The sequence below is a fragment of the Heteronotia binoei genome, chromosome 21 (genome assembly GCF_032191835.1).
Source record: "Heteronotia binoei isolate CCM8104 ecotype False Entrance Well chromosome 21, APGP_CSIRO_Hbin_v1, whole genome shotgun sequence".
Classification (NCBI taxonomy): domain Eukaryota; kingdom Metazoa; phylum Chordata; class Lepidosauria; order Squamata; family Gekkonidae; genus Heteronotia; species Heteronotia binoei.
This window is the reverse complement of record NC_083243.1, coordinates 173,767,868-173,793,332: the sequence shown is the minus strand read 5'-3', so window position 1 is coordinate 173,793,332 and position 25,465 is coordinate 173,767,868. Positions and strand designations below refer to the sequence as shown.

General features: G+C 46.9%; 2 protein-coding genes across 2 annotated transcripts; one reads left to right on the top strand and one right to left on the bottom strand.

Annotated features, from left to right (window-relative positions):
* Positions 1-8,100: 8,100 nt before the first annotated feature.
* On the top strand, positions 8,101-11,345 carry INHA (inhibin subunit alpha). Its single transcript, XM_060262111.1, has 2 exons — positions 8,101-8,386; positions 10,516-11,345. The coding sequence occupies exons 1-2, from the start codon at positions 8,101-8,103 to the stop codon at positions 11,271-11,273; spliced, it is 1,044 nt and encodes a 347-aa protein (XP_060118094.1). The 3' UTR covers positions 11,274-11,345.
* Positions 11,346-16,124: 4,779 nt separating this feature from the next.
* LOC132589740 (gap junction gamma-1 protein-like) lies at positions 16,125-25,022 on the bottom strand. Its single transcript, XM_060262462.1, has 3 exons — positions 25,006-25,022; positions 18,338-19,498; positions 16,125-16,969 (listed from the first exon to the last, which is right to left on the bottom strand). Exons 2-3 carry the CDS (start codon positions 19,479-19,481, stop codon positions 16,962-16,964), a joined length of 1,152 nt encoding a protein of 383 aa, XP_060118445.1. The 5' UTR covers positions 19,482-19,498; positions 25,006-25,022; the 3' UTR covers positions 16,125-16,961.
* Between the last annotated feature and the right edge of the window lie 443 nt (positions 25,023-25,465).

The following is a 25,465-nucleotide window of genomic DNA, read 5'->3' as shown; positions in this document are numbered from 1 at the left end:
TATCACAAAGATCCTAATAGCAGCCCTCCAGTGCTGCAGACAAGTCCTGTAATGAAAATAAGATATCCATAACAGCTCTTCAGGCAGGCAAAGCCCATCAAAATCTCTGCCTGTCCTAAGCACAGCAGCTGCTGCATGTGGCGTCAAGCCAAGGTCATGGGCTGAAAAATGAGCTAAGCAATGCTTTCTGACCCAGAAGAGATCACCCATGTTTTTTTCTTGGTTTGTAATCTCATCATTCCCGCCCCCCCCCCCATCACCACCAGCGTGAAGCCTTGCTCACTTTCCCCCCTTTATTTCCTAGCCATCCAAGATAGTCATACCCGATGGATCAATATGGAAAACAGCAATGTGAGAGGTAGGATTAGGACTCCTACATTATAGGGCGGCCATAAAAGTTTGGAGAGAAATAATTATGCATTCACACGACCTTATTCTTCTGCAACACAAGCACAGTGTTCCCCGCCACAGCTACGATAGTTGACGTTTAGTCTGATTGGTAGAAGACCACCGCTTCACAGAGGTGGCGGTGTTGGAAATGATGCCACTGATTACTTTATTTAGGATATTTCAAGCATTCGCATGTATCACATAGCGGAAGGAGGAGAGCCGAGGTTAGGAGGATAATGGCTTACCTAAGGCCACGCATTTAGTGAGTGCATAGCTGATGTGAGATTTGGGTCGAGTATCTCCCAGCTCACATTCTTTGCCCATACTCTAAAGCAGCCCTGAGGACCACAACCCCCTACCAGCCCTATTTCAGTCTTATCAGGCATTCCTGCCCTTATCATGCTGTATGTAGTGCGGCACTGATTATAGGCCGTTCCTTCCATACTGACCCTGTGGGGAGGAATTCCAGGAACGGCCCAGGATTCCTTCTCTTTCCTCTAGCTCTTATTTAAAAGGTTCCAGTTTGCCACATGAAATTCCTTATATAAAGTTAGCAAAGAGAGCAATGGGGTGTTCTGGATTCTGTTATGGGGACGCCGTGGAGGGGAAACACCTAGCTTTTCTAGAAGACTAACATGCAATATTTGGATACAGGTGTTCCCCACCCTTTTTCACCCTCCAAGGCTTTCAAGTCAGGAAGGTTTTTATTCCTGCTGTTATCTGTCCCACACTCAGCCCCCAAAGTTCCCATTTGAATCATCACTCAATAACCAGGATCAGTCAATTCGAGAGCCATCTTCATTCCAGAAGCCCCATCTGTGTACCATCATGATACCTCTGTCTCCCTCCAGCTCCTCCCATGACCCGACCCATTACACTTACCTAGTGAGGGGGGTGTGAGGCAGGCTGCAAGGGGGGGGCAGCCTGCCTTCCTCTCAGCACTCACTAACCTCAAGCCACCTCCAGCATCCAACCTAGAACTGCACCTCTTTGTCACTTAGTTCCTGCTTCTCCTCTTCCTGTCTGACAATTTCTATCGGCCTATCCTTCCATCGCTCCAGCTGCCTGTCGCCATCGTCAGGGTGCTTGCCCTGTCTCTTTCGGTATTGCATCCAAACTAGGCATCCCTGCTTCCACTCCTGCAGTGGCCCCAACACACATACTCCCTGCCCCTCACAAGCAGTCCCTGGCCTCCCTCTGCCTTGCCCGCCAGGCGTCTGCAAGCTGGACTAAGCGTTACAAATGCCTACAGCTGCTGTCCCCAAAAATACCCTCTGATGACATGGCTGGGCTGATAAGCGGGGGCTGGGGCTTGGCTAAGTATAGAGCCCAGCAGGGAGGAGTACAAAGGCATCCCTCAGCTGCCCAAGGCATAGCCCACCTCAAAGGAGGGAGAGGCAAAGGGTCCCCCTCAGCCTCACAGTGGGTTGGAGCATCCCATCAGCACCCCCAAATTGCCTGAAATGCTTCACCTCATTTCAGTGGTTAAAGTGCAGGATGCCAAGGGTCAATCAGGAGCTAGACAGTCAGCTGAGCATCAGAAAGTATCTTATCATGACAGACTGGAATTGGCATAGGGTACGGGTTGTGTGCTTGGCGTGACTTTGTCCATGGGGTTGCAAAGACGGTGTGACGGTGTGACTGAACAAGATGAAGAAGAAGATGAAGAAGATATTGGATTTATATCCCGCCCTCCACTCCGAAGAGTCTCAGAGCGGCTCACAATCTCCTTCACCTTCCTCCCCCACAACAGACACCCTGTGAGGTAGATGAAGATATTGGATTTATATCCTGCCCTCCACTCCGAAGAGTCTCAGAGCGGCTCACAATCTCCTTTACCTTCCCCCCCCCACAGACACCCTGTGAAGTAGATTAAGATATTGGATTTATATCCCGCCCTCCACTCCGAAGAGTCTCAGAGCGGCTCACAATCTCCTTTACCTTCCCCCCCCCCCAACAGACACCCTGTGAGGTAGATGAAGATATTGGATTTATATCCCACCCTCCACTCCGAAGAGTCTCAGAGCGGCTCACAATCTCCTTTACCTTCCCCCCACCCCCCACAGACACCCTGTGAGGTAGATGAAGATATTGGATTTATATCCCGCCCTCCACTCCAAAGAGTCTCAGAGCGGCTCACAATCTCCTTTACCTTCCTCCCCCACAACAGACACCCTGTGAGGTGGGTGGGGCTGGAGAGGGCTCTCACAGCAGCTGCCCTTTCAAGGACAGAGGCTCAGAGCAACCTACAATCTCCTTTCCCTTCCTCCCCCACAACAGACACCCTGTGAGGTGAGTGGGGCTGAGAGGGCTCTGACAGCAGCTGCCCTTTCAAGAACAACCTCTGCCAGAGCTATGGCTGACCCAAGGCCATGCTAGCAGGTGCAAGTGGAGGAGTGGGGAATCAAACCCGGTTCTCCCAGATAAGAGTCCGCACACTTAACCACTACACCAAACTGACTCTCTCAATAAAAGGATTGTGTGTGACAAAAGATATAGCAACATCATCCAGAAAAGAAATGAAAAGCACAACAGAACATGATATTCTCTCACCACCTCACTTAATGAGTATTCTACTGTTAGGATGAGGTGGGGGTTTTTTGTTTTGTTTTTTTGTTGCTGTTCTTTTGCAGTAACCTGCATTTTTTTTAAAAAAAAATTGCTTCTCTTATTGCAACTATTACCAGCAAAAACGTTCTGGCAGCATTAAAAAGCATTCAATATTATTTGCAATTTTTCTCATTGACTTTTCTACTCAAGACTAGTTTCCCACATTTTCCCAGGGAGGAGGAATCAGCCACTGTCAGCCATTCCCTATTAACACACAGCTGAGAGAGGCAAGGAGTAGAATCCAGGCTGAGGGAGGAGAGGGCCTACAGATTCTATGGTAAGAAAGTAGTAGGGGCTGTTTACACCTTCAGCAGAGTCAAGCGGAAGAACCCGCAAGCGCAGTCTACAGTTCAGGACTTGTCTAAATGCTCTCCCTATGGAAGAAGAATCCCTGGACATAGAAAAATAGCTGTTTGCCATACTAGTGACCTTCTTCCAGACATTCAGTTCTTTTCATGCAGGGAACTGAAAAAGGAGTTCAAATACGCAGTCCTCACCTGTTGGTTGATGTGGAACAGTCTACGAAAAGCTTTACTAGTTATTCTGCTAAATGTATAACTAGCCACAGCTACAACAAGATTGTGAAGCACCAGGAACTGAGGCAAGAATTGAAGCTTGTTACTGATCGCCAAATTCCTTCCTTTCTCAAATTCCTGGACAAAGCAAGAGGAGGGGTATGGGATGCAAGTCCACACTGACCCATGTGGGCTGTTTGGACATGAGTATTGTTGGCCAGCACAGAGGACAGGAAGTACTCTAGACAGGGTGCGCCTCTATCCCAGTCATTCTTATCCCCTCAGGTGGGGAGAGTGGAAATTTGTCATTTCTGAGCAAAACAAACCCAGCTGGGCCTATTCTGTAAGGATCCCAATCGATGCTTGCTTCAGGGCCTAGAATTCATCCACCCTATAGCCCCACTGGCTCCACCTACACAAGCCGTATGAGGGATCTTGTTTGGATCACGGCATAGTTTAGGGTAGACTGAAATATAACCTCAGCTGACAGATGCTGAGCTGCCACGCATTCTAAATTCTTTGTTACATGCTTGGAAACTTACACTCTTTGGAGTCTCCCTCCTTCCCTGGACAGAAATCCCAAAGCCTTTTGTTGAAAGCCAGGCAGCCCTACATACCTCCGAGCAGTAAAAAGGCAAAATAAAATTTAAAAGGTTGTTTTTGTTTACTGCATTTGAATTCCAAATTGCATTTCACATGCTATTGTGGAGGGGGAGGATATGCGGAACTCAAGTTGATTACTGTGTTACCAACTTCCAGCTGAGGACTTGGAGAGTTCCCAGATCTCCAGGCCACAGAGATCAGTTCTCCTGGAGAAGATGTCTGCATTGGAGAGTGGAGTCTACAGCATTATACTCTGCTGAGGTCCCTCCTCTCCCCAGACCTTGCCCTTTTCAGGCTCCACCCACAAAATCTCCAGGACTTTCCCAGTCCAGAATATGTGCCAATTATATATGAGCACACATCCCATGTAGAACACATGTAATGGTTATTAGTGTAAGTTATGAGCTGGGGATCATCTCAATCATATATCCCACTAAGTAGCCCTGGGCAAGTTTAGTAAGCCAGTTTGTTTTTATCCTGCACTTCTTCCAATGAGTTCAAGGCAATATACATTGTTGTGTTCTTAATGCTTGATATCAGAATAAGGAGGCATGATGGTTTCAGACAGGAGCACAGTTTAATAAGTCCAGTTCTTTCTGTGTCTGAGTGGCTGGCACAGTGAGCTTCATGGGTTGTGTGGGGATTTGAACCTGGGTCTCCCAGATCCTAGTCCAGCTACTGGACACTGACAGCCTAACCACTACACTCCACTAAACTGGCAAGCCATTATTCTTTCAATCAGAGCCCCACTACTAGTCATATGAAAATGATTGTATTGGCCTACTTATTACAAGGAATATTAAGATCATTATGTCAAGGCCTTTGAGCACCTGAAATACCCTTCTTGTGCACCTGATCATCACAAATGACCATCTAAATCTAGAGTTATTGTTTTACATAAGGAGGGTAAAGACAAACCGAATACTGCTTCCTACAGACTTATCTCCATTCTTAACCATGATCTTAAAAATTTTTCTTCTATTCCTACTAACAGATGGAACCAAATTATAACCAGTTATATCCATTCAGATCAATCTGGCTTTATGCCTGTTCGTACAATCTCTGACAATATCCGAAAAAACTCTTAATATAATTTATCATTGTACAGCTTCTAGTACCCCTTCTATTATTTTGTCACTTGATGCTGAAAAAAGCAATTGACAAAGTAGAAGTCCCATATTTGCAAACTGTTCTAAAGTTCATGAATTTTGGTCCTAACTTTTTGAGTTAACCATACAAGCCACATACAGCGTTCCCTGCGCTCAAATCATGGTTAATCATTTTAGATCAGATAACTAGTTGTTGACTAGGGGAAACCAACAGGGTTGTCCTCTCTCTCCCATTCTTTTTGCTCTCTCTCTAGAGCCCTTAGCTTTTGCAATTCACAATGACCCTAGAGGGTATCACTATAAATAATTCCACATACAAAATGAGTTTGTTTGCTGACAACACCATTTTCTACATAAGTAATCCCTGACATCTCTGACAAATCTTTAAACAATGATAGACCAGTTTAGCCATTTTTCTGGTTTTACCACTAATTTTTCCAAATCGGAAATATGTCCGATTTTGGTATCCCCTTCGTTGCAGCAATCTATTTTCAAGAAATTCCCATTTAAGTGGGTAGAAAGTCCCTGGAGGCACTTAGGAATTTATATATTCCCTTGAAGATTTGTTCCAATATAACTACACCTCTTTAAGTAAATCTATGAATGTATCATTGATGGAGTGGCAGAAGCTAGGTTTTTCCCTATTGGATAAAATCAAATTGATAAAATATTTCATTTTACCTAAATTTCTGTTTTTATTTCAAAATTCACCTATCTTTGTAAGTAAATCAGTTCTACATGGGTGGCAGTCCCTTCTCAACAAATTTTTTTGGTGTTCAAAGAAACCACGTATTTCTTTTTCCACTCTCTCTAAACCTGTAGACATTGGGGGGGTCTGGGCATTCGCATATTGCAGAATTATTGTGCAGCTTCCCAATTAAAAAACATCCTTTTTTACGCATCTCCAAATAATATGAAAGCATGGGCGGAGATTGAAAAATCCTCTCTTTCAAATTTGTCTGGGAAGTCAAGGCTAACAGGCAGAAAGTCCTGCTTCACAACCCTTTTGTAAAACACACTTTAGAGATATGGGATGCCTTTAGGTCATGTCTAGCTCCTTCTACCTTGACTTTGATGGCTTTTCTTGGGCAATCCTGGTTTCTGCCTGGTCAACAATGCTCGGATTTTAAAATCTGGAGAGAGAATAAAATCTTTAAACTTACTGATATAACAATCAAAGGTAAACTTTTACTCCGCAACAGTTAGAATCCAAATTTAAAATAAATATGCCTTCTATTGGCTGAGGCTCCTCCCCCTCCTGGTTCCCTGGGGAAGGAAGGAAAGAGCCTTCCTTTGCCCAGTTCCCTGGATCCCATGGGAGAAATACAAAGAAAGCTCCTTTAAGACCAATGAGTGCTAATGTTTTAAGCATGTTTTAAGTTTTTTAAATCTTTAATTGTGTTTGCCTGTGTTCTTTATAAAGTTTATATCTCTGCTACCTAATATTAAATAGGTACACACATGGTCACATTTATGTCAGATCCGACCCTCATAACAAATAAGTTTGACACCCCTGTTTTAAATTATGGTGATAAAAATCCAATCAAAAAGCCCCCGAGTGGTAGCTGTATTTGTTGCAGCGAAAGGCTTTGTGATGCCAATGGTTCTCAATAGGCCCGGAGAAAAATGTTCTGTCCCATTTAATATTTATTTTATTTTATCAGATTTATATCCCGCCCTCCCCTAACGGGCTCAGAGTGGCTAACAACAGTTTAAAACCACATAGAATACTAAAAAACAATATACAATAAAATCAATTCTACACATTTTAACCATAAAATCCAAGATGCATGTTAGTGTTTCTCAATATCTATATTTGTCCAGTGGGACTGTCAGTACTGCGGGACATTTGCTACCTCCCCTTAGCTATTGAAGGCAAGCTTCAATAGAGGTTTATGTAATAGAGGTTTAATGAGTAGAAATGGGGAATAGAAGCTTTTCATGGAATAACACCACCTGATAATTGCCTGCAGACCAAACTAATATTAAAGAAACAACTAGAGGGACCAGTTTAAAAGTGGACAATCCTAGTCAAGGTTAATACATTTATTGTGGCATAAACCTTCAGGGACCATAGTTCATTGCATCAGATGAAGTGGGTCCATGAAAGTTTAGGTATGCTAATCTTTAAAGCACAAGAGTTTTGCAGTCTTAATCCACAAGCGATAATAACTACAAAATGAGAGGGTGTTAATTTATGGCATACAAAGGCATGATCTCCTATGTGCATGCCATTGTATGTGTGTTGTTGTTGTAACCAGCAGAGCCTTTCACTGAACAGATTTCTGTGTATGAAACAGCAAGAGGCCCTTTAATCCCCTTAAGGACCCTAAACTGACAGTCCAAGGATATGAATGCCTGGGATGAGTGAAGCTGCTCAGGCTTCAGATCATAGCAGCTGTGAGTGTGTTTGGGGAGGGGGCAAAGCCAGTAAGTATTGTGCCCCCTGACCCAGCACTGCCTCCTTTGGCCTTGACTGCTTCCCCCCCTCCCCTCTCAGGGCATCGTGCCCAGGGGCCATGTCCCCTAGGCAGCACCGTCCTTGCATTCCAGACGTCTCCTCTGTTTTGCTGCCCAGGAGATAATATTCATGGCTGGCAGACATTTGCGTCAGTGTCAGATACGTCTCAAAGTCTCAATGCCATCATGCCCCAGCCTGGCTCAGCAAGGAGGTTGGGAAGCTGAAGGAGTCGGGTGGGTTATGCTCACAGAAGAGCCAGATCACTTTGCACTGGAGGGCAGGACCTCTGCACACACCTGAGCCGGCTCTGTTGCACTGAAACTCAGCCTGGCAAAACCCTGGGCATACACCACCACCCTCCCCAAAAAAAGCCAGTAAGAATTTTGCACACTCAGCACATCGTTCGTTGCACATGCTGGATCAGAGTGTTTGCCATCTCCTGCCCCTCGTCAGCTCCATGCTGACCCTACTGCTGGCGCTGCTGTCTCCTGCTGCTGTGGCTGGCTGCAGCGAGGGTGAAGTTAACCGGCAGCTCATCCTCGCCAAAGTCAAGGCTCATTTCCTGGAGTTCCTTGGCCCTGCCCCCCAAGCCAGCAGGGTCCTGGTGGGCCAAAGGGGGCTCCACAGGCGACATGCTTCAACTGCCCGCAGCTGGGAGGAAAAGGATACATCCCAAGTGATCATCTTCCCCTCCACAGGTAAGAGAATGCCTTATCAGGGAAGGGAGGGTTGTCAGAAGGGCAAAGGGCGGACACCGAGAACTGCTTTACTAAAGCTGCACACCGGGCAGGCGCCCCATTGATAACACTTTCCCACTTCAAAGGTTTGCATTGTCTCTAAATCTTATGTGTTCATTGCTCGCTCTCTCTTTGGGACTTCCCTAAGAGTTCCATCACTTTAGAGCATTGCTACTTCCTGTGGATGCTTAGCCCTCTTCCGTCTGTGTCTGTTCTGAGGTCATATGAACATATGAAGCTGCCTTATACTGAATCAGACACTTGGTCCATCAAAGTCAGTATTGTCTTCTCAGACTGGCAGCGGCTCTCCAGGGTCTCAAGCTGAGGATTTTCACGCCTACTTGCCTGGACCCTTTTTTGGAGATGCCAGGGATTGAACCTGGGACCTTCTGCTTCCCAAGCAGATGCTCTACCACTGAGCCACCGTCCCTCCCCAATCTAAATCCTTTAGATTTTGATGGGCCATGCCTTTTAATAGGGTTGAAGCCACAGCTGGTGCTTGTTTACTCGGAAATTCCACTATGCTCAATGCAGCTTACTTCTAGATATGTATGCATAGGACTGCAGCGTAACAGTGCAACCCTATGCAGAGTTATACCCTTTAAATACATAAGACTTAGAAGGGTAAAACTATTTAGGATTGTACTGTTACAGAACAATTTTTTTTTAGACTGGATAAAAGCCAAACCTATTGCAATTACCAGGCTGGGGAGACAGAGTTCCTAGGGGGGGGGGGGTTGCAATGTGGTAAAAATTATGAAGGAGCAATGACTTAGTTGGGGGAGTGTTTGTTTGTTTTTGAATAATCTTTTTAAAATGGCTTGGCTCTCTCCTCTGAAGCACTGCAGTGTAAATATGCAGGCATGTTAAGAGAAACAAAAATAAGTCCAGCAGTATCTTTTATTGGACCCAACAACTTCCGCTGGGGTAAAAACATGCCGGCCTCTTGTGACATAACAGTCCAGCGTTGGTTTACTCTTGCACCAATCAAAGTTAATGCATCTGATAAAAAAGAACACCTAACCCAATTATAAAGTGATTGTCTATGCTTATATAAATATATGCACCTCTTGATATTTCCCAAGATGTAGCTGGTCAGGCAGGATTATAGGCATCTCCATAGAGGGGTAGAGTCATTTGCAGAAGGCAAGACAATCTATTTGATGACGCTCTTCACTTTCCGCCTGTGTGGTTTCCCCATTGCATTGCAATGGCAATGGGGCTTCCACTTCTCAGGTTTCCCCATATTTTCCCTGCCCCCTGGCAGTGACCACTCCACCCCTCATGGCTTTTTTGTTTTATGTCTCTAATCTCTTTCATTGTGGAGATATAAGGGAGTAGGTATATCTCCATAACAAAAGGGACTGGAGTCTGGACAGTTACATTTTTTTTTTAAATGAAAGCTGGGAATTCAGAGAACCTAGGAGACACATTGTTATAATGCTGTGACATTCAATTTCCAGTTTATAAAACATACAAAAAATCCCTCAGTGTGTATGAGGGGGGGGGGGGGGAATGGAGACCCAAAAGGGCATGGGCCAGGAAAATGGCTACTCTGTGGGCAGGATTGGTAAATCCAAACTTCTCAACAAAGCAAGTTTGGGAAAAAAAATTGTAGAAAACTCAGGGGGTGATGCTGGGGATGGGGAAATTTGCTTGCCAAAAGCATCAAATGTGGGGCATATAGCCTGTGTGAAAAAAGGTCTCTAAGGTAGGTAAAGGAAAATCCAACCCAGCCACAAAACAGACTGCTACAAAGGGATCCCGTAACTATTTTGTTTGCATATTCTACATGCAATTATTCGCATATTTAGTTTTCATGTTATCATAATTTTGTTTGTGTTGTGACCAAACTCTGGATTCAAACGTCTCTAGTGATTAAAATGAGTGATGAGATGTACTCAGCACCAAGCTACATCACAGATGTCCAATTTGATAGGATTGTCGCCTCAGCCAGAAGTAGCAGGCATAAACTTGAAGCTGGGATGCAAGGCAAAAAAATAAGGCAGACAGATTTCAGCATTTTAAAATCTCAAAAGGCAAATTTCCATGAGCTGAGCCACCTCTAATGCCTTTCTCCTCCTTCACAGATATACCATGTGAGCCACCTCAGTCTGATGAGCTCCCAGAAGACTCAGGGATTTTCACCTACTTCTTCCAGCCCTCCCCTCATGCCTTGAGCCGTGTGGTGACCTCAGCCCAACTGTGGTTCTACACAGGTCCAGTGAAAGTGCAGAGCAGCAGCCTCTCAGATGAAGCCTCTAACAGCTCCACACCAGGGGTTGAGATTCTGAAGCTCTCTGAAGAAGGCCGGGTCCCAGTGGCCACCATGGCAGTGCCAGCCGCAGACAACTGGACGGTCTTTCACTTCAGCAACTCCTTCTTACCTTATTTTGCCCAGAAGATATTCGTGCTTTTAATTCGCTGTCCTGGGTGCCCTTGCATGGCAGATGCTGAAAAGATGCCCTTCCTCGTGGCAGCCACCAAACCCAAGAGCCGTGACCGGGCCCCACGCTCCTTGGTGCTGAGGCCATCAGCTGCCCTCAACCTGCTGCAGAGACCCTCCGATGATGCCACGGCCCATGCCAACTGTCACCGGGCCTCTGTAAACATCACCTTTGAAGAGCTGAACTGGAGCCACTGGATCGTGCACCCCAGTAGCTTTGAGTTTCACTACTGCCACGGGAGCTGCTTGGACACCTACACAATCACATCCAGTGTCCAGCTGTGCTGCGCAGCCCTGGTGAGCACCATAAAATCGCTGCGAGTCCGCACCACCACAGACGGGGGCTACTCCTTCCAGTACGACTCCCTGCCCCTGCTCACCCAGGACTGTGTCTGCCTATAGCAAACCAGCCTCTTTGCTGTGCTAACTTTTCAACAGTTTCCTCTCCAGTTGGGCCTATGACCTCTCCTTCTGCCTAAGAGGCACATACTGGACCTAATTAAAGCTACAAGCTTAAAAAGACTGGCAAACCTAGTCAATTCCCTATCAAAGCTTGCTTGAAGGTCCCCGTGCTTCGCCTACCGAGTGCAAAGACTTCCTTATCTGGGATATATTTATTCAATACTCACTCAAGGGTGGGGGGGGGGGGATAGCATGGTCCTCAATGGCATGCTTCTTTTCTTTCCAAAGATCTGGAGCTTTATTAACAGAATAGCAGGAAAGGGTTGCAACACAAAGCAGAAGAGTAGGGAAAGAGGCTGAACTTTTGCCCTTCATGCTATTTTTCCACACTTCTATCATATCCTCCAAGCTGCTTTTCCTTCCATGGGGAGAAAACAGCTATGAAGAGGGTGTGATTTTGAGTACACAAATGGCAGGAATGGGAAAACCAAGCAGCCTCCCCCCACTGCTCTTCCATTCATGACTTCTGCTTCAGAGGCTGAATTTCAGTTAAAATAATCAGATCACATCATGGCCTTGGGGGTTCTGAGTTGATTCCTCTGAGCAGAATCAAGAATTGTGAAACATTCCCATTGTGAAACAATGCCTGGGGAGGGAGTAAATGACCCAAAAATTCTAGAGTTGACCCAGCCCTCCCTTTCTTCTAGCTAGCCATAGGATGCCTAAGCGACATGAGCTTGGGGCCACTCCTGGAATCTGCAACAGGTGAAAAGGAGAGGTCTGTTCAACCTGCCAAGCTTGCTCTCCCCTCATACACAAGGCCTCTGGGGCCAAGTTACCCAGTAAGCTTTCTGGCCTGTAACTGCTCAATAAAGAACCAACCCTCTTCCCTAACACTCCTGCAGAACAAACCCAAATAGAGGACAGTCAGGCTGGACAATCCCAAGAATGCCCAGTTTGCTAATGCCCCTCATTTCTGACACACAGCCCCTTCTACTATGCTACATCTTCTGTATCCTTCTCAGCATCTGTCAAGATCGGCATTCTGCAGGGGACAAAAAAGCCATCCATTACAGAAAGAGTTCTTGTAGCCAATTTCATAAAGAGCATGTTTAAGATCATAAAGAGGGCCGACCCAAAATAAATTCCACCACAACCATCTCTTTACAATTGTAATTCTGATCATTTGCTTTATAGCCTGAATGTACCAGAAAGGGAGGGGGTGGAGGTTCTGCCCATCTCCTGCAATCACTGTGGTTCTTATTAGGGGAAAACTAAATGGAGCACAGAGGCGCACCCATAAGAAACCATACATGCATTTATCAGGCAGACAATCACACGAAGCAGTAGCTGAACATAGACCAGTCTTAATTACCTCTTCGCCTGGCACAGACAGCTTAAATAGGTATCCTTACTGGGTAAACGTTTAGTCTATGGAAGAAAATTACAACTAGATGATTAGAAACGGGGGGCAGCGATTCCAGTTCTTTTGCTGGCCACAGCACACATGGTAGGATGAAGGGAGGCCAGTGAGGGCAGGATCCTCCAAAGGCTCCCAGGTTCTGCTGCTTGCAGTCATCAAATGCCTGCAATCAGAACACGGCATGCTGGTAAGAGTGTGGGAGTCCCCTTGCTGAACTATGTATCACAATCAGTTTTTTGACATGTGTTTCCAAAACACTCTAAATTATATAAACTTAAAAAAACAAAATTAACTAAAATGATTGGTCTGGAAGTTGTCTATCACACAACACATTAGGAAAGATGGTAATCTTGTTATCATCCATTGTGCTAAGCAAAGGTGAGTGAACCAATACAATTAACTCCTGGTTTCACAAATGTGAATCTGTGTATTATGGAATTACTCAAGTACTGGGTGGGGAGCAGGCAGCAGACAAATATAGAGGCCCTGGGTAAGCAGTGGAAAGTGCAGACCCAAGCATCCCACCCACTCCAGAGAAAGCATGTAATGGGCTCATTTCCCAGGTAAAAATACAAAGATTTGGTCAGCAGAGGGCACCAAAGTACTCCAAGCAGCCTGTGAACCAATCTGACTACTAGACGAAGCACAAACTTCCAGCTTGAACTCTCTCTTACTTCAACCAGCTCATCGCTCTCTGAAAGACATGAAGGGTGAGGGGGGCAACAATGCCACTTGCTTACACAGAGCTGTGACTGATAGAGAGAGGAGAAATGCATGGATCTGGTCTGTTTTTCGGATGGGTTTTCACAGGCTGAGATGAGAATCTTCACACAGATCTGAATACATCCTGCTTCTTTCTATCTGCGCTATCCATTCTCTTTGCCAGCAGCAGACCAGGAAAAACAAGGTGCTTACCTATTCTATTTACCAGATTCAGAGCCACAGGTATCAGAGCCAAGGACTGTAAGATGGGTAAAGATATCCCCAAAACCTCTGCTTGGAAATCCAAGTGATAAAAGATTCCAACCCTAAGTCAAGTCAATAATGCCTTCTCTGTTAGTAATGCATACAGAATGAGCTGTTCCTCCCTAGGGACACCAGTAACCCATGAAGATCCTCGCCTTTCATAGGATCCAGCCCAACATTTTCCCTGCCCAATCGGAGGTGCGTGTGTGTGTGTGTGTGGTGGGGGAGTCATTTTCCCTTCCATTTGCTCCATTCCAAGAGTGAGCTGATCAACTGAGTCCTCCCCTTCTCCTGGTCTTACTTGCACACAGCTCAGTCTACCACAAGGGCAGTGGGGTGTGTGTTTCAAATAATGTTTTATAAGCAGAACAAGCTGTACTGGAGATCAGGACAGCACTCCCCTCACAGGGCCTGAACATCCAAAGCACAAAGGGAGGGAGAGGAGGCAGAACTGGTGCCAGTTAAAGTGATGGAGCACATAGTTCAGTCTAGCTATCTCCATCTCGTCAAGTTTTGAAGCCTTGTTCTGGAGAAGCCCCATGTAATAATTTTCAGATTTCTGGTAAAGAAATGTTCCAGCGATTCCCCCACCTTGCCCATATAAGTTTAGTATACCAGGAAGTGTATTTCAGGCCAGCCTTTTTACAGAACTGCTAGGTTTAGTGTGTGGGAAGCATTTTACGTAGAGGAACATTCAAACATTTGTTCCCCCTTCTGAAATCTGAAATGCTTCGGCCTGGTGGCAGATATACCATATGGCTGAGAATGAGAAGAGGCCTAAAGAGAATGAGAACAGACCACTACAGGACACTCTGACTAAAAGGCGCTGCAGCAGAACCCAGCTGATGGGCAGGGTTCTTGGCTTGGAGCTCTTGCTCATGTCTCAGACCAAAGGGAGGGAGCTCACCAGCATTCAGACTTTCCCCTCCACCCTGGGCTCAGCTTCCAGAGGAATTCTCCCTTGCACAGCTACTTCTCAGTGGAATCAGTGTTTCTCTAAATTTGGATCACGACTGTCTTGCAGGTGGGTCACAAGGCCCAGATGGAGAAGAAATAGGGTGACCTTGGAAGGGAGACTCCAGGATATTTCACAGCAAGCTTGGATTTGCCTCTCCATAATGTTCAAAATAGTCTCTCCCCCCCCTTTCTTATAAGCTGCCAACGCGCTACAAATGATTGATGTACTTATAAATGATAAATGTGTTTAGTGTTAACTGATGTCAAGATTCCTGCTATGTTGGGGAAGTTACTTTCCAAGTGGCCCCTAAAAATCACAATACCTTTAGAAGTAGGTACTGTAAAGTACAGAAGTTTAGGAACTAGGGAGTTTAATGCTGCTGTCTGGCCAACACCCATTTCCTGCTTCCTTTACAAATCCTGTATGACTCCCATATCTCACAAGGCTAGAGCTCACAGGATATCTTTCGCCCATAGCAACAGGGTGGGGGCACTTCTCTGAAGTCATCCCCTGACATCTTCGTTGTCATGTTAATATGGTAATTAATTACCACCTGCTTCATCCCTCTTCCATTGCTTTTCCCCAACTAACTGACTCAGATTAAGACAGCTCCTTAGATTATTATAGAATTCATGGGACTGTTTCACTTTCTTATGCCTCTCCATTAACTTATCAGCTGATGAGTTTCAAGGAGTTCAGTCCAGTATCCCATTATTAGATCATTACACACAATCACACATGAAGCTTTACACTGAATCAGACCATGAATCCATCAAGGTCAGTACTGTCTACTCAGACTGGCAGTGGCTCTCTGGGATTGCAGGCAGAAGTCTTTCAAATCACTTGCACGATCGCTTTTAACTGGAGATGAAGATGAAGATGTTGGATTTATATCCCGCCCTCCACTCCGAAGAGTCTCAGAGCGGCTCACAATCTCCTTTCCCTTCCTCCCCCACAACAGACACCCTGTGAGGTGGGTGGGGCTGGAGAGGGCTCTCACAGCAGCTGCCCTTTCAAGGACAACCTCTGCCAGAGCTATGGCTGACCCAAGGCCATGCTAGCAGGTGCAAGTGGAGGAGTGGGGACTCAAACCTGGTTCTCCCAGATAAGAGTCGCACACTTCACCACTACACCAAACTGGCTCTCTTCCTCCCCCACAACAGACACCCTGTGAGGCGGGTGGGGCTGGAGAGGGCTCTCACAGCAGCTGCCCTTTCAAGGACAACCTCTGCCAGACCTATGGCTGACCCAAGGCCATTCCAGCAGGTGCAAGTGGAGGAGTGGGGAATCAAACCCGGTTCTCCCAGATAAGAGTCCGCACACTTAACCACTACACCAAACTGGCTCTCCAGATACTGGAAATTGAACCTGGGACCTTCTGCATGCCAAGCCGATTCTTTACCACTGAGCCATGGCTCCTCCCCAAATACACAAACCAAATACACAAACCTTCCTACCCACCCCTTCCTCTCTTTTGCTGCAAAAAATGTCAAGAAACTCAGAATTCCTAGAAAACAATCTCATTTTTACCAAATATATATATATATATATATATATATGCGCATGTATATAAAAACACAAAACTTCATACTAGACCAGTAAAATTAACAAAAGACAAAAATACAAATACATTGTACGTCAATCGCTGAGATGATCAAAATGTTACTGTGATCCCATTGCGATGGATGGGGGGACCCCAGCACAGCACCCCATAGAGGGCAAAAAAGGCAGATGCTGCCTAAAAGCTGGCATCTTGGAATGTAACTGAGTTATCTTTGGCCCAACCACCAATAACTTCCATAATCTGGGATGGGGAGAGGCAGATGAGAGAGAGGATGCCATGTTTGTGCTTGGCGATGTGGAAGAATCCAGGAAGTTGTGGGCATCTTGTGGTTTTCTCCTCTGCCCCTGCAGTCAATAAACCACCAAGAGGAGCAACAGGGAAGCTGCTACGTGCCCACCTATCCAGTCCCACCTAAAGGAAGACATCAAGGACAGAAGACAGCCAGCAGAGAGGCGAGGCAAAACAGCATCTCTCCAATGTAAAAAAATAAGTTTCCCATTTAGACCCTTAAAGAAAGGCACACATTCACATACGTACACAGAGCTAGACTTCTGAAGGAGTCCTACAACAGCCTCTAAACCCCCAGAAGGACCAAGACATTGAGGCTTGTACAGTTTCCCTTCTCTTTCTCTCAATTATACAAGAGTCTGTCCTCATCATTCCACACACACAGTCAGGGCATTTTCAAACTTCAGGCTAGGAGCAGATGTTCACACTGCCAATTCCTCAGACACTTCCTGTTGTCATCTGTGCAGCTGCCCAGTGAGGCCCAGTGTTTCAGAGACCTGGGGAAACAGAGGGAAAGCAGATCACAATTCTCGTTTTGACCATAGGAACAAGCCTTGCCCCCCCCCCACCCTGTGCCTGTATAACTACCTGCTGGTTTCTCACCCACACCCTGCTGGACACCTGACCATCCTACTCTACCATCTCTATCTCTAACAACTGCTTCACGTATTATGTGGCAGCTCCAGTGTGCCATGCATCTCTGCAGTATGTTAAACACTACATATCTACCACAGTGCATGCAAACACACCATCTGGACACCAATGTACTTGACCTACTGCACAGAGCAGCTATATTAGGTCACAATGCAGAGAGATGAGAGGATTGCTTACTACTTGCACATTTCAGAAATTCCACCCCACCACTCCCTCCCTCTGAGTGTCTCTATCTGCCTTCCTTGGTATTCACTATACCTGCTGTCAGCCACCACTGTTTAGTGTGGACAGATCCCTGGCTTTAATCAAACTATTTTTTGACCAAATTATGTGGAGGAGAAAGAAGTGGTAGAAGTTTAACAGCCCTCCCCCCCCCCCCACTACCCAAAGGAGTCTCGGAGCGGCTTACAATCACCTTCCCTTCCTCTCCCCACAACAGACACTCTGCGAGGACAGTGGGGCTGAGAGAATTCCTCTTGAGAGAACAACTCCGAGAGAACTGTTGCTGACCCAAAGTCACCCAGCTGGCTGCATGTGAAGGAGTGGGGAATCAAATCCAGCTCTCCAGATTAGAGTCTGCTGCTCTTAACCACTACACCAAACTGACTCTTGCCAAGGCACATTCATTCAGTGTGGCCCACTTAGTGCCTCAGAACCCAAATAACAAAACTGTACACCATTCCATGCCAAGAGCACCCTTAACCTCTGTGTCTAAGATGGGAGCATGACAAACTCTTGCCTTCCCAGCTGGAACAAGTTATCTTTGCCAGGATGCCAGAACCAGATGCCAAAAAAGAGCCCCATTGGAAATCCCTGGGCCTAAGGAGGCCAAACTTAAAACAACTAGGGAGCTGGCCTTCTCTATAAAAGCGCCCCAATGGTGGAACCAGCTGCCGGAGGAGGTACGGGCCCTGCGGGACCTCAACCAGTTCCGCAGGGCCTGCAAAACTGCCCTCTTCCGAGAAGCCTTCAAGACGTAACCAGCATGAATATTATGCTGCCTGGATAAATAGAGACTGCAGCACCACTGTATTGTTTTTAGCTCTTAAAATTAATTTATATTTGTGTTTATATTGCTGATTGATTTTACCTGTTATTGTTATATCATGATACCATATCATGTTCTATAAGCCGCCCTGAGCCTGCCTTGGCGGGGAGGGCGGGGTATAAATAAAAACGTTATTATTATTATTATTATTAGCCCAGCTCACCAGTAGTTCGCTCGCAGGCTGCTCCTTCCTTCTCATGTGCCAAGTTGAGACGGTTCTGTTCCGCAGCCAGCCCATTGGACTCAGGGCTGCTGCTACGTGAGGGGCTGGCAGTGTCCAGTGGCTGGAGGTGGAAGGCCATTTCCAGATGCTCCTGTGCCATCCTAAGGTGCTTGCGCAGCTGTTCCAGTTCATGGCTCGGGAGGCCTGATGGAACAGCATAGCGTTCGGTGGCCATGCCAGTCAAGCTCTCTCCAGTGTAAGTCAGTTTGTCCTTGGCCGCCTGGCTCTTTGAGGACTCCTTCTTGAGAGAATGGTAAGTTGGGGGTGCGCTGGGATCCTTTGGGGGGCAGTGGTGCCTATGTGCGACACCGGCATCCTTGTTGGAGCTCCGGAATGCATCCCGGATTCCACCCACCCCAAGGTGGCACAGCTCACAGATGTTGAGAAACAAACAAAGACTGCTCACGGCATACATGATGAGGAGAAAGATTGTTTTTTCAGTGGGGCGGGAGACAAAGCAATCAACAGTGTGGGGACAGGGGCTTCGGCTGCACACGTACGAGGGGTTCACTTCAAAGCGGTAAAGCACATACTGCCCCAGCAGAAAGCCCACCTCCAGTGCAGAACGGCACAGCAGCTGAAGCACATATGCAGTCATCAGTCCATCGTCCTTGATTCGCCGACGGCCATCGTGTCTCTGGCCCCCGGCTGCCTTTACCTCTTTCTCTGGCTCCACCTCCTCAAAAATCATGGGGTCCTCCTCACCATTGTCCTCTTTCTCCTCATAGTCGCGTACTGCACCGCGTCGCACTACAGGCGCTCTGTTTCTTTGAGGGGGCTGGCGCGAGAGTCGGTGCAATGCAAAGCCCAGGTACATTACGGAGGGTGTGGCTATCAAGATGATCTGGAAGATCCAGAAACGGACATGCGAGAGTGGAGCAAAGGCATCGTAACAGACGTTCTCGCAGCCTGGTTGCTGTGTGTTGCACACAAACTTGCTCTGCTCATCATAGTAGATGGACTCGCCACCCACAGCAGTCAACACAATGCGGAAGATAATCAGCACAGTGAGCCACACTTTCCCCACAAAAGTTGAATGTTGGTTGATCTCCTCAAGGAGGCGCGTCAGGAAACTCCAGCTCATCTTGGCTCAGCTCAGGCCTGCAGCCAAGACACACAGAAAAAGAGTAGGCAGAAGGTTAAGCAGAAGTTTCATCATAAGACTTCCTGTCAACTCCCAGTGGCCCTTGGATGAGGAACAACTCACAGTTCCGCCCAAGTCCACAAAACCCACAGGCAACAGTCATTCCTAGCACAATTCCACACACCTTCAATACAATGTGAACCATAAGTTAGTCACAATCCCTTTCATAGAGCCATCCAACTGAACTCCTCAAGGACCAGCAAATCAGTTGCTTCACAAATCATTATTTTAAAAGGTAAAAAACCCAAACATTTTATGAGTACAAAGACACACAAAACTCCATGAATATAAGACTGGCTTCATATTAGGATAATTCCCTATCGTGCATTCAAATTCTGCTCCAAAAGCAGAAGCAGTGGAGCCTCCACATGAGAGGAACTCTTTGTGTTGTTTTCCTTTGGTATCCTCCTGTCCCTATGCACCCCTTCACATCACCCTAAGGATTTCCCCTTGTAGCACTACACTGCTTTAACAATGTACGGATACAGCAACTACTGATTCAATAAAGAAGCCAGCAGAAAGACTGCACGGGGGAGGGGGATAGTGGGTATGAATGAAAATGGCATTGATGTGGAAGGTGAATTCTGAAAATGCATTCCCATCTACACAGTGAGGAGACCCACTTTTCAAACACAGGGAAATGCCATGAGGCGAGGGGGGGGGAGAGAATCCAGGAGAATTATTGCACACTAATGTCATGTGGCACACACACGCCACATAAGCAGCAATTTGAGAGGCAAGGCCAAGCTCAACCTGTGTGGGAAGCTGCCTACATTTGCAATGATATTATACAGATACATGTGCAAGAGACTTGCCGATGAACATGGCTTCCTGCCACAGGTACAAGCCATGGTAAACACAGTCGGTGCCATGTCATATCAGACGAAAGGTAATGACTCACAGCACATCCATGGGAATTTCCTTGGATGCATTTTATCTATCCTCTGCTTCTGCGGTATTTCAATCCATCAAACGTAGACTACTAGATATCCAGTTGCAACGTCTAACTGAGGCAGCTCGGAAAACTTGCTCCCCAAGCTATCTGGGTTTATCCCAGATTCCTGGGCTTTTAGCTCCCTATTTCCTCTTTTTAACTGATCCTCACCAAAGAAGAGCATTCATGCTGGCTAGATTTAATGCATTACCATCGGCCATCCTTTTCGGAAGATACCACAGAATCCCCCGCAATCTTAGACGATGCCCTTGTAGTCAAGGAGTCATCGAAACGGTCCCTCATGTTCTTTTGGACTGCCCTTTTTATAGCAGTCCACGTGCAAGATATCTAGATGCACTGCTTTCTGACCATCAAGGCCTTTTTGACAATGCCAAGGTTCGTTTTTTACTCCACGGGAAACACAACTTTGTCACTACTCACGTTGCTTGCTTTTTACAGGTTGCGATCCAAATCAGAGAGGCTTTTACTCATGCATAGCCTACTGCTATTTTATGTCATTTAACTTTGGCTGGGTTTTTAAGGTTTTATTATATTCTATAGTGTCACTGTTGGTTTTAAAGTATACTGTATTCTTGTATTAATGCAATAAAGGTCTATGGTATGGGACTCACAGCACACTCTTCCCACCCCAAAACTAGTCTCACAGTCATCAATTTCTGAGGACACTGGACATTCGCCCTTCCACCTCTCCTCAAAAAGATCGCAGGGCCAGTCCTGGGGAGCCAATCGATGAAGACCCTCTTCTCAAAAGTCCACAGCCCAGTTTGCTGCACCGCCTGTATAGACGAAACACAAATAACCACAGCACACACAAATGTACAAGTGGTGCTTGATGGAACTGAAAAGAGATAGGGAGGAGGGGGAGAGAGGGGCAGAGATACGGAACCAAGAATATGGTGCTTCCAGTCCTGCCTCCTCACAAAGAGCCAGCAGCCCAGAGGCTGAATGCAGGGGTTTGGCAGAAATGCTTCCCTCGAAGGCCTGCCTCAGCTGTTGGATGGATGCCACATCCTGGTGTGCTGGGATGGGCGTGATGCTCCAGTGGTCATATACAATGTAGTATCCTGCAGTAAAGGAGGCACCCACACGGTAGCAGCCCTGAGGGAGAAGTTGATGCTGTGCTTCTGCTCAGTCTGTACAAGGTGAAGGGCCGGAGGATGCCCAGCTGTTCTGCTTCCTGCCACGAAGAGGGTTTAGGTAGCTGGATAGGCAGTTAAGGTACAAAACCCAAGCTCTGCAATCTCCATATCGGAGCATCACGCACTCACATGCAAAGGGGCTGAGGCTGCGTTCACATCACCAACAAAAGCAATTAGAATGTTGTTCCCACCTTTCCCAGAAGATTATGCTCAGTAAAGTCTACCTTACAAAACACCAGAAGGGTTTTTTAAGCTTGTCACATTCTCAGAGGTGGACAAAGTCATCCTAGGAAGGGGAACAGCAAGAACCGTGCCTGAAACATACCCATGAACAAGATGAAGGTTCTCTTTGAACTATCCGACCGCTCTCTTGAGAAGTCTATACTGCTGCTGCCTTACTTTCATTCCATCAACATTACATTTTCTATTCCAGCGCAGGTAGCCAAAAAGAAAATACACGCGACAGTCGTCAAAGGCACACGCATGCAAGCAACAGCCTCATCCTTTCAAGTCTGCTGCTCACATATATTCTAAGGAAAAAACAGATTTATGTATCTGAAGTACTACAATGCATCCAAATAAAAGGTCCTAATATGAAAAGTTGTCAATCTGAACAGCACACCAGTTAAAGGGTTTGGTGTAACAAGTTCACTTTGTGTGAATACCGCTTCTCTTATACTGAAACATGCAAACACACTCAAGCTTCACAAATGGGAGACCTGGCCTCAGGAAGTCCTGCAATTAAGCCAGCTCTTTGTGGCTTGAGAGGAATGAAAACTATGCGTGATCTGAACTGAACTTTCCTATCCCAAGGCAGTACAGCTATCATACAGGTGGGGAGGAGGCATGAGGACAAAGCACAGCCCCACTGTGGAAACATCTCCTTCCACACCTCCTGCTTTACAGAAGCTATTGAGAGAAAAGGGGAACAGCAAATTTAGGACTGCATGGAAGCTGCTTAAGTCTATTGGAACAGACTGGGATGAGAACTACCAGCCTCACCCTTGCAAAGCAGCCTTCTTTATTTACTTACTTTGTTTCTATCCCGCCTTTCTCCCCAAGCGAGACACAAAACAGCTTACATACCGTAATTCTCCTCTCCTCCATTTTATCCACACAACAACCCTGTGAGGTAGGCTAGGCTGAGTGTGGGCGACGGGCCCAAAGTCACTCATCAAGTTTCCGTAGCAGAGTGAACAAGTGAACCTGGGTGTCCCAGATTCTAGTCCGTCACCCTAGCCGCTACGCTACACTGGCTCTTGCGAATATATCCACAAAACAACACTAGCCCACATCATTCTCTATAAATTCCCTTGATACCCCTATGAGAAATCCCCAGCAAAAGCACAGCCTGGAGAAAAGAAAAAACTAACTATTCTAGTTTATATTAAAAAAATTTTTGCCTGACTGACTGAAGGTAATTCTTACAGAAGATTACCAGATGAGAAGCTATTTACTAGTCTATATTCAAAGAACGTGTCAAAGGCAATCTGAAATTGTGACAGAAAGCTTTGGGAAATTACTCTTCTTCCCCAAACTTCAGTTAAAACTAAGACTCATTCTTTCAGTCAGTACCAGATTTGATTAAATTCAGCACAAACACACACATAGCTGAGGATCAAATCAATACTGGCCATTTGCCTAGAGTTCAGGGGCAGAACCAATCAGGGATCCAGCCTAGCATGAATGCTGAGGCAGAGAAAGGTAGAGAAAGGTTCAGAGTGGATAGGGAAACTATTTCCAAGGCAAGGTCTGCCAAAGAATGAAAACGGAATGCCTTCCCAGTTATCCTAACCCGCCAGGCCACTTCAATTCACCATGCACGGGGCTTCACGTCTAAATCTATGTGGCAGAGAGGAATCTAAAGCTCACTAGGACACCAGGCTATCATACAAGTAAAGAAACAGAGCAGCACCTACATTACGATAATCTCCAGTAAGTCTGGCCTCTCCAAGAAGCTGTGGGACAAGATGTCCTGTTGGAGGGCCACGTCAATTCGGCACCAACTCTTGTTTGCCAACACTGTCCATTTCCTGGGAAGCTGGTGCCAATTCCAGTTCCCTCGTGAGCGTAACTGAACGATGCAAGCACGTGAAAATCCAACACACAGCACAGAGGGACTTTCAAAAGGTGAAGTGTGAAGACACTGAGTCCACTTTGCAAAAACGCATAACGTGACTGTCTTCCATGTCTTCATGGGGCTCAGCGGACCTCCAAAAGTCAGGCTTCAAGAACTAGTGTAGTAGTGTCAGACTCAGAACTGGAAGAGCAAAGTTTAAATATGGAAGCTTGCTGAGTGGCCCTAGGCCAGTCACTCTGTCAGCCTAGCCCACATCATGGAATTGTATTTTTGAGGATTAAACAGAGGTGGAGCAAAGCATGTTATAAACTGCTGTGGGTCCTCTTTGGGGAGAAAAGTGGGGTACAAATACCTAATTTTGCAAAGGGAGCGTTAAAGTCAAGAAAACCTCTTTAGGGGCCACGTCTGGGCTGATGGATCGTAAGCTGCAGAGACACATTCTAATCCAGCCTTTATTCCTTTACTTACCATTCCATCTGGATGAAAAGAACTGTATCCCAATAACAACTATCCCTCTCCCTAAGTAAGGGGCAAGGGGCTTCACTTTCAGTGTTCCAGAAGCCAGGTCTCTCACGTTTCTTAACTGTTTCTTGCCCTAAACAAAGCCACACACAATGGGGGAGGGGGGGAGGGACAGTTGGAAGAAGCACCTCTAAAGCAGACCCAGCCACACAGGCTTCTGCTTTGCTAACCTCAAGTACATCTCAAGACCGCTTATGAGGAACAAAATAATTAGACTTTTTTTAAAATTTCCTCACCAAACGAACAATCAAGGAGCTTTCAAAGTTCATTGAACAAGCACCACTCCATTTTCCCCTGTGAGCGGGGGATTCTAAACAATATTCGTGGCCTGTGCTGGAAAATAACGCCACGGTTCACGAATCTAAAGCAACAGCGACGTGGCTAGAACATTAACCTTGGTAGATTCGAGCCCAGGAGCCCTTTACAGACCATCAAGTTTTTTTTCGGGGTACAAGCCTAAGGTTAGCCCTGTAGCGCAGAGAAACGAAATTCTTCGAAATGCATATGCTAGGAAGTCTTCCCGCCACCCCGAAATCTAGGATTGGGGAGAAACTGAAGGGCCCCTGCGGGAACCAGACACCTTTTTGGGGGGGGGGGGGGGTGCAAATAAACGCATGCGGCTCCCCCAACCCGTAAGACCTCCCCGGCTTCCTCGTTAGCAGCAGGGCGTCCCCAAGCACGCCACCCCCGGCAAAGGGGCAGCCCGACGCCCCCGGACCCAGCCGCCCCAGGGCCTCCCCGCCACCCCCCAGCTTCCCCCTCACTCACAGCGTGGCCGTCGGCGGTGCAAGCTCCCAGGCTCCCGCCTCGCAGCAATGCCTCTCCTCCCGCCCGCGCGAACAAAGGGGCCTTAGACGGTCGCCGCCCCCGCCCCTCGGCCACGCCTCGCCCACCACCCCCGCCCCCTTCTCCTCCTCCCCTCCCCTCCTCTCCCTGCCAGGCAGACTCCGCCGAGAGTGGCGGGCAAAAAGCCCGCGGGCCTGAGGCTGGGGCGGGACACGTCGCCGGAGAGCCGTAACCTGTGCCGCCTGGGAGCACGAGGCAGAGCCACCTTTTCTGCCTTTCTCGCGCTCCGCCGCGGCAGCGCCGTGGAGGGAAAACTTTTTTCCCCCCTTGCAAAGGAGGAGCGCGTTCACAGCGGCTCAGGGTTTGGCGTCGCTGAGGCTTCAGCGTGGAAATGTTGTAAACCGCTGTAGGTCTGGGCTAGGGTTGCCAATCCCCAGGTGGG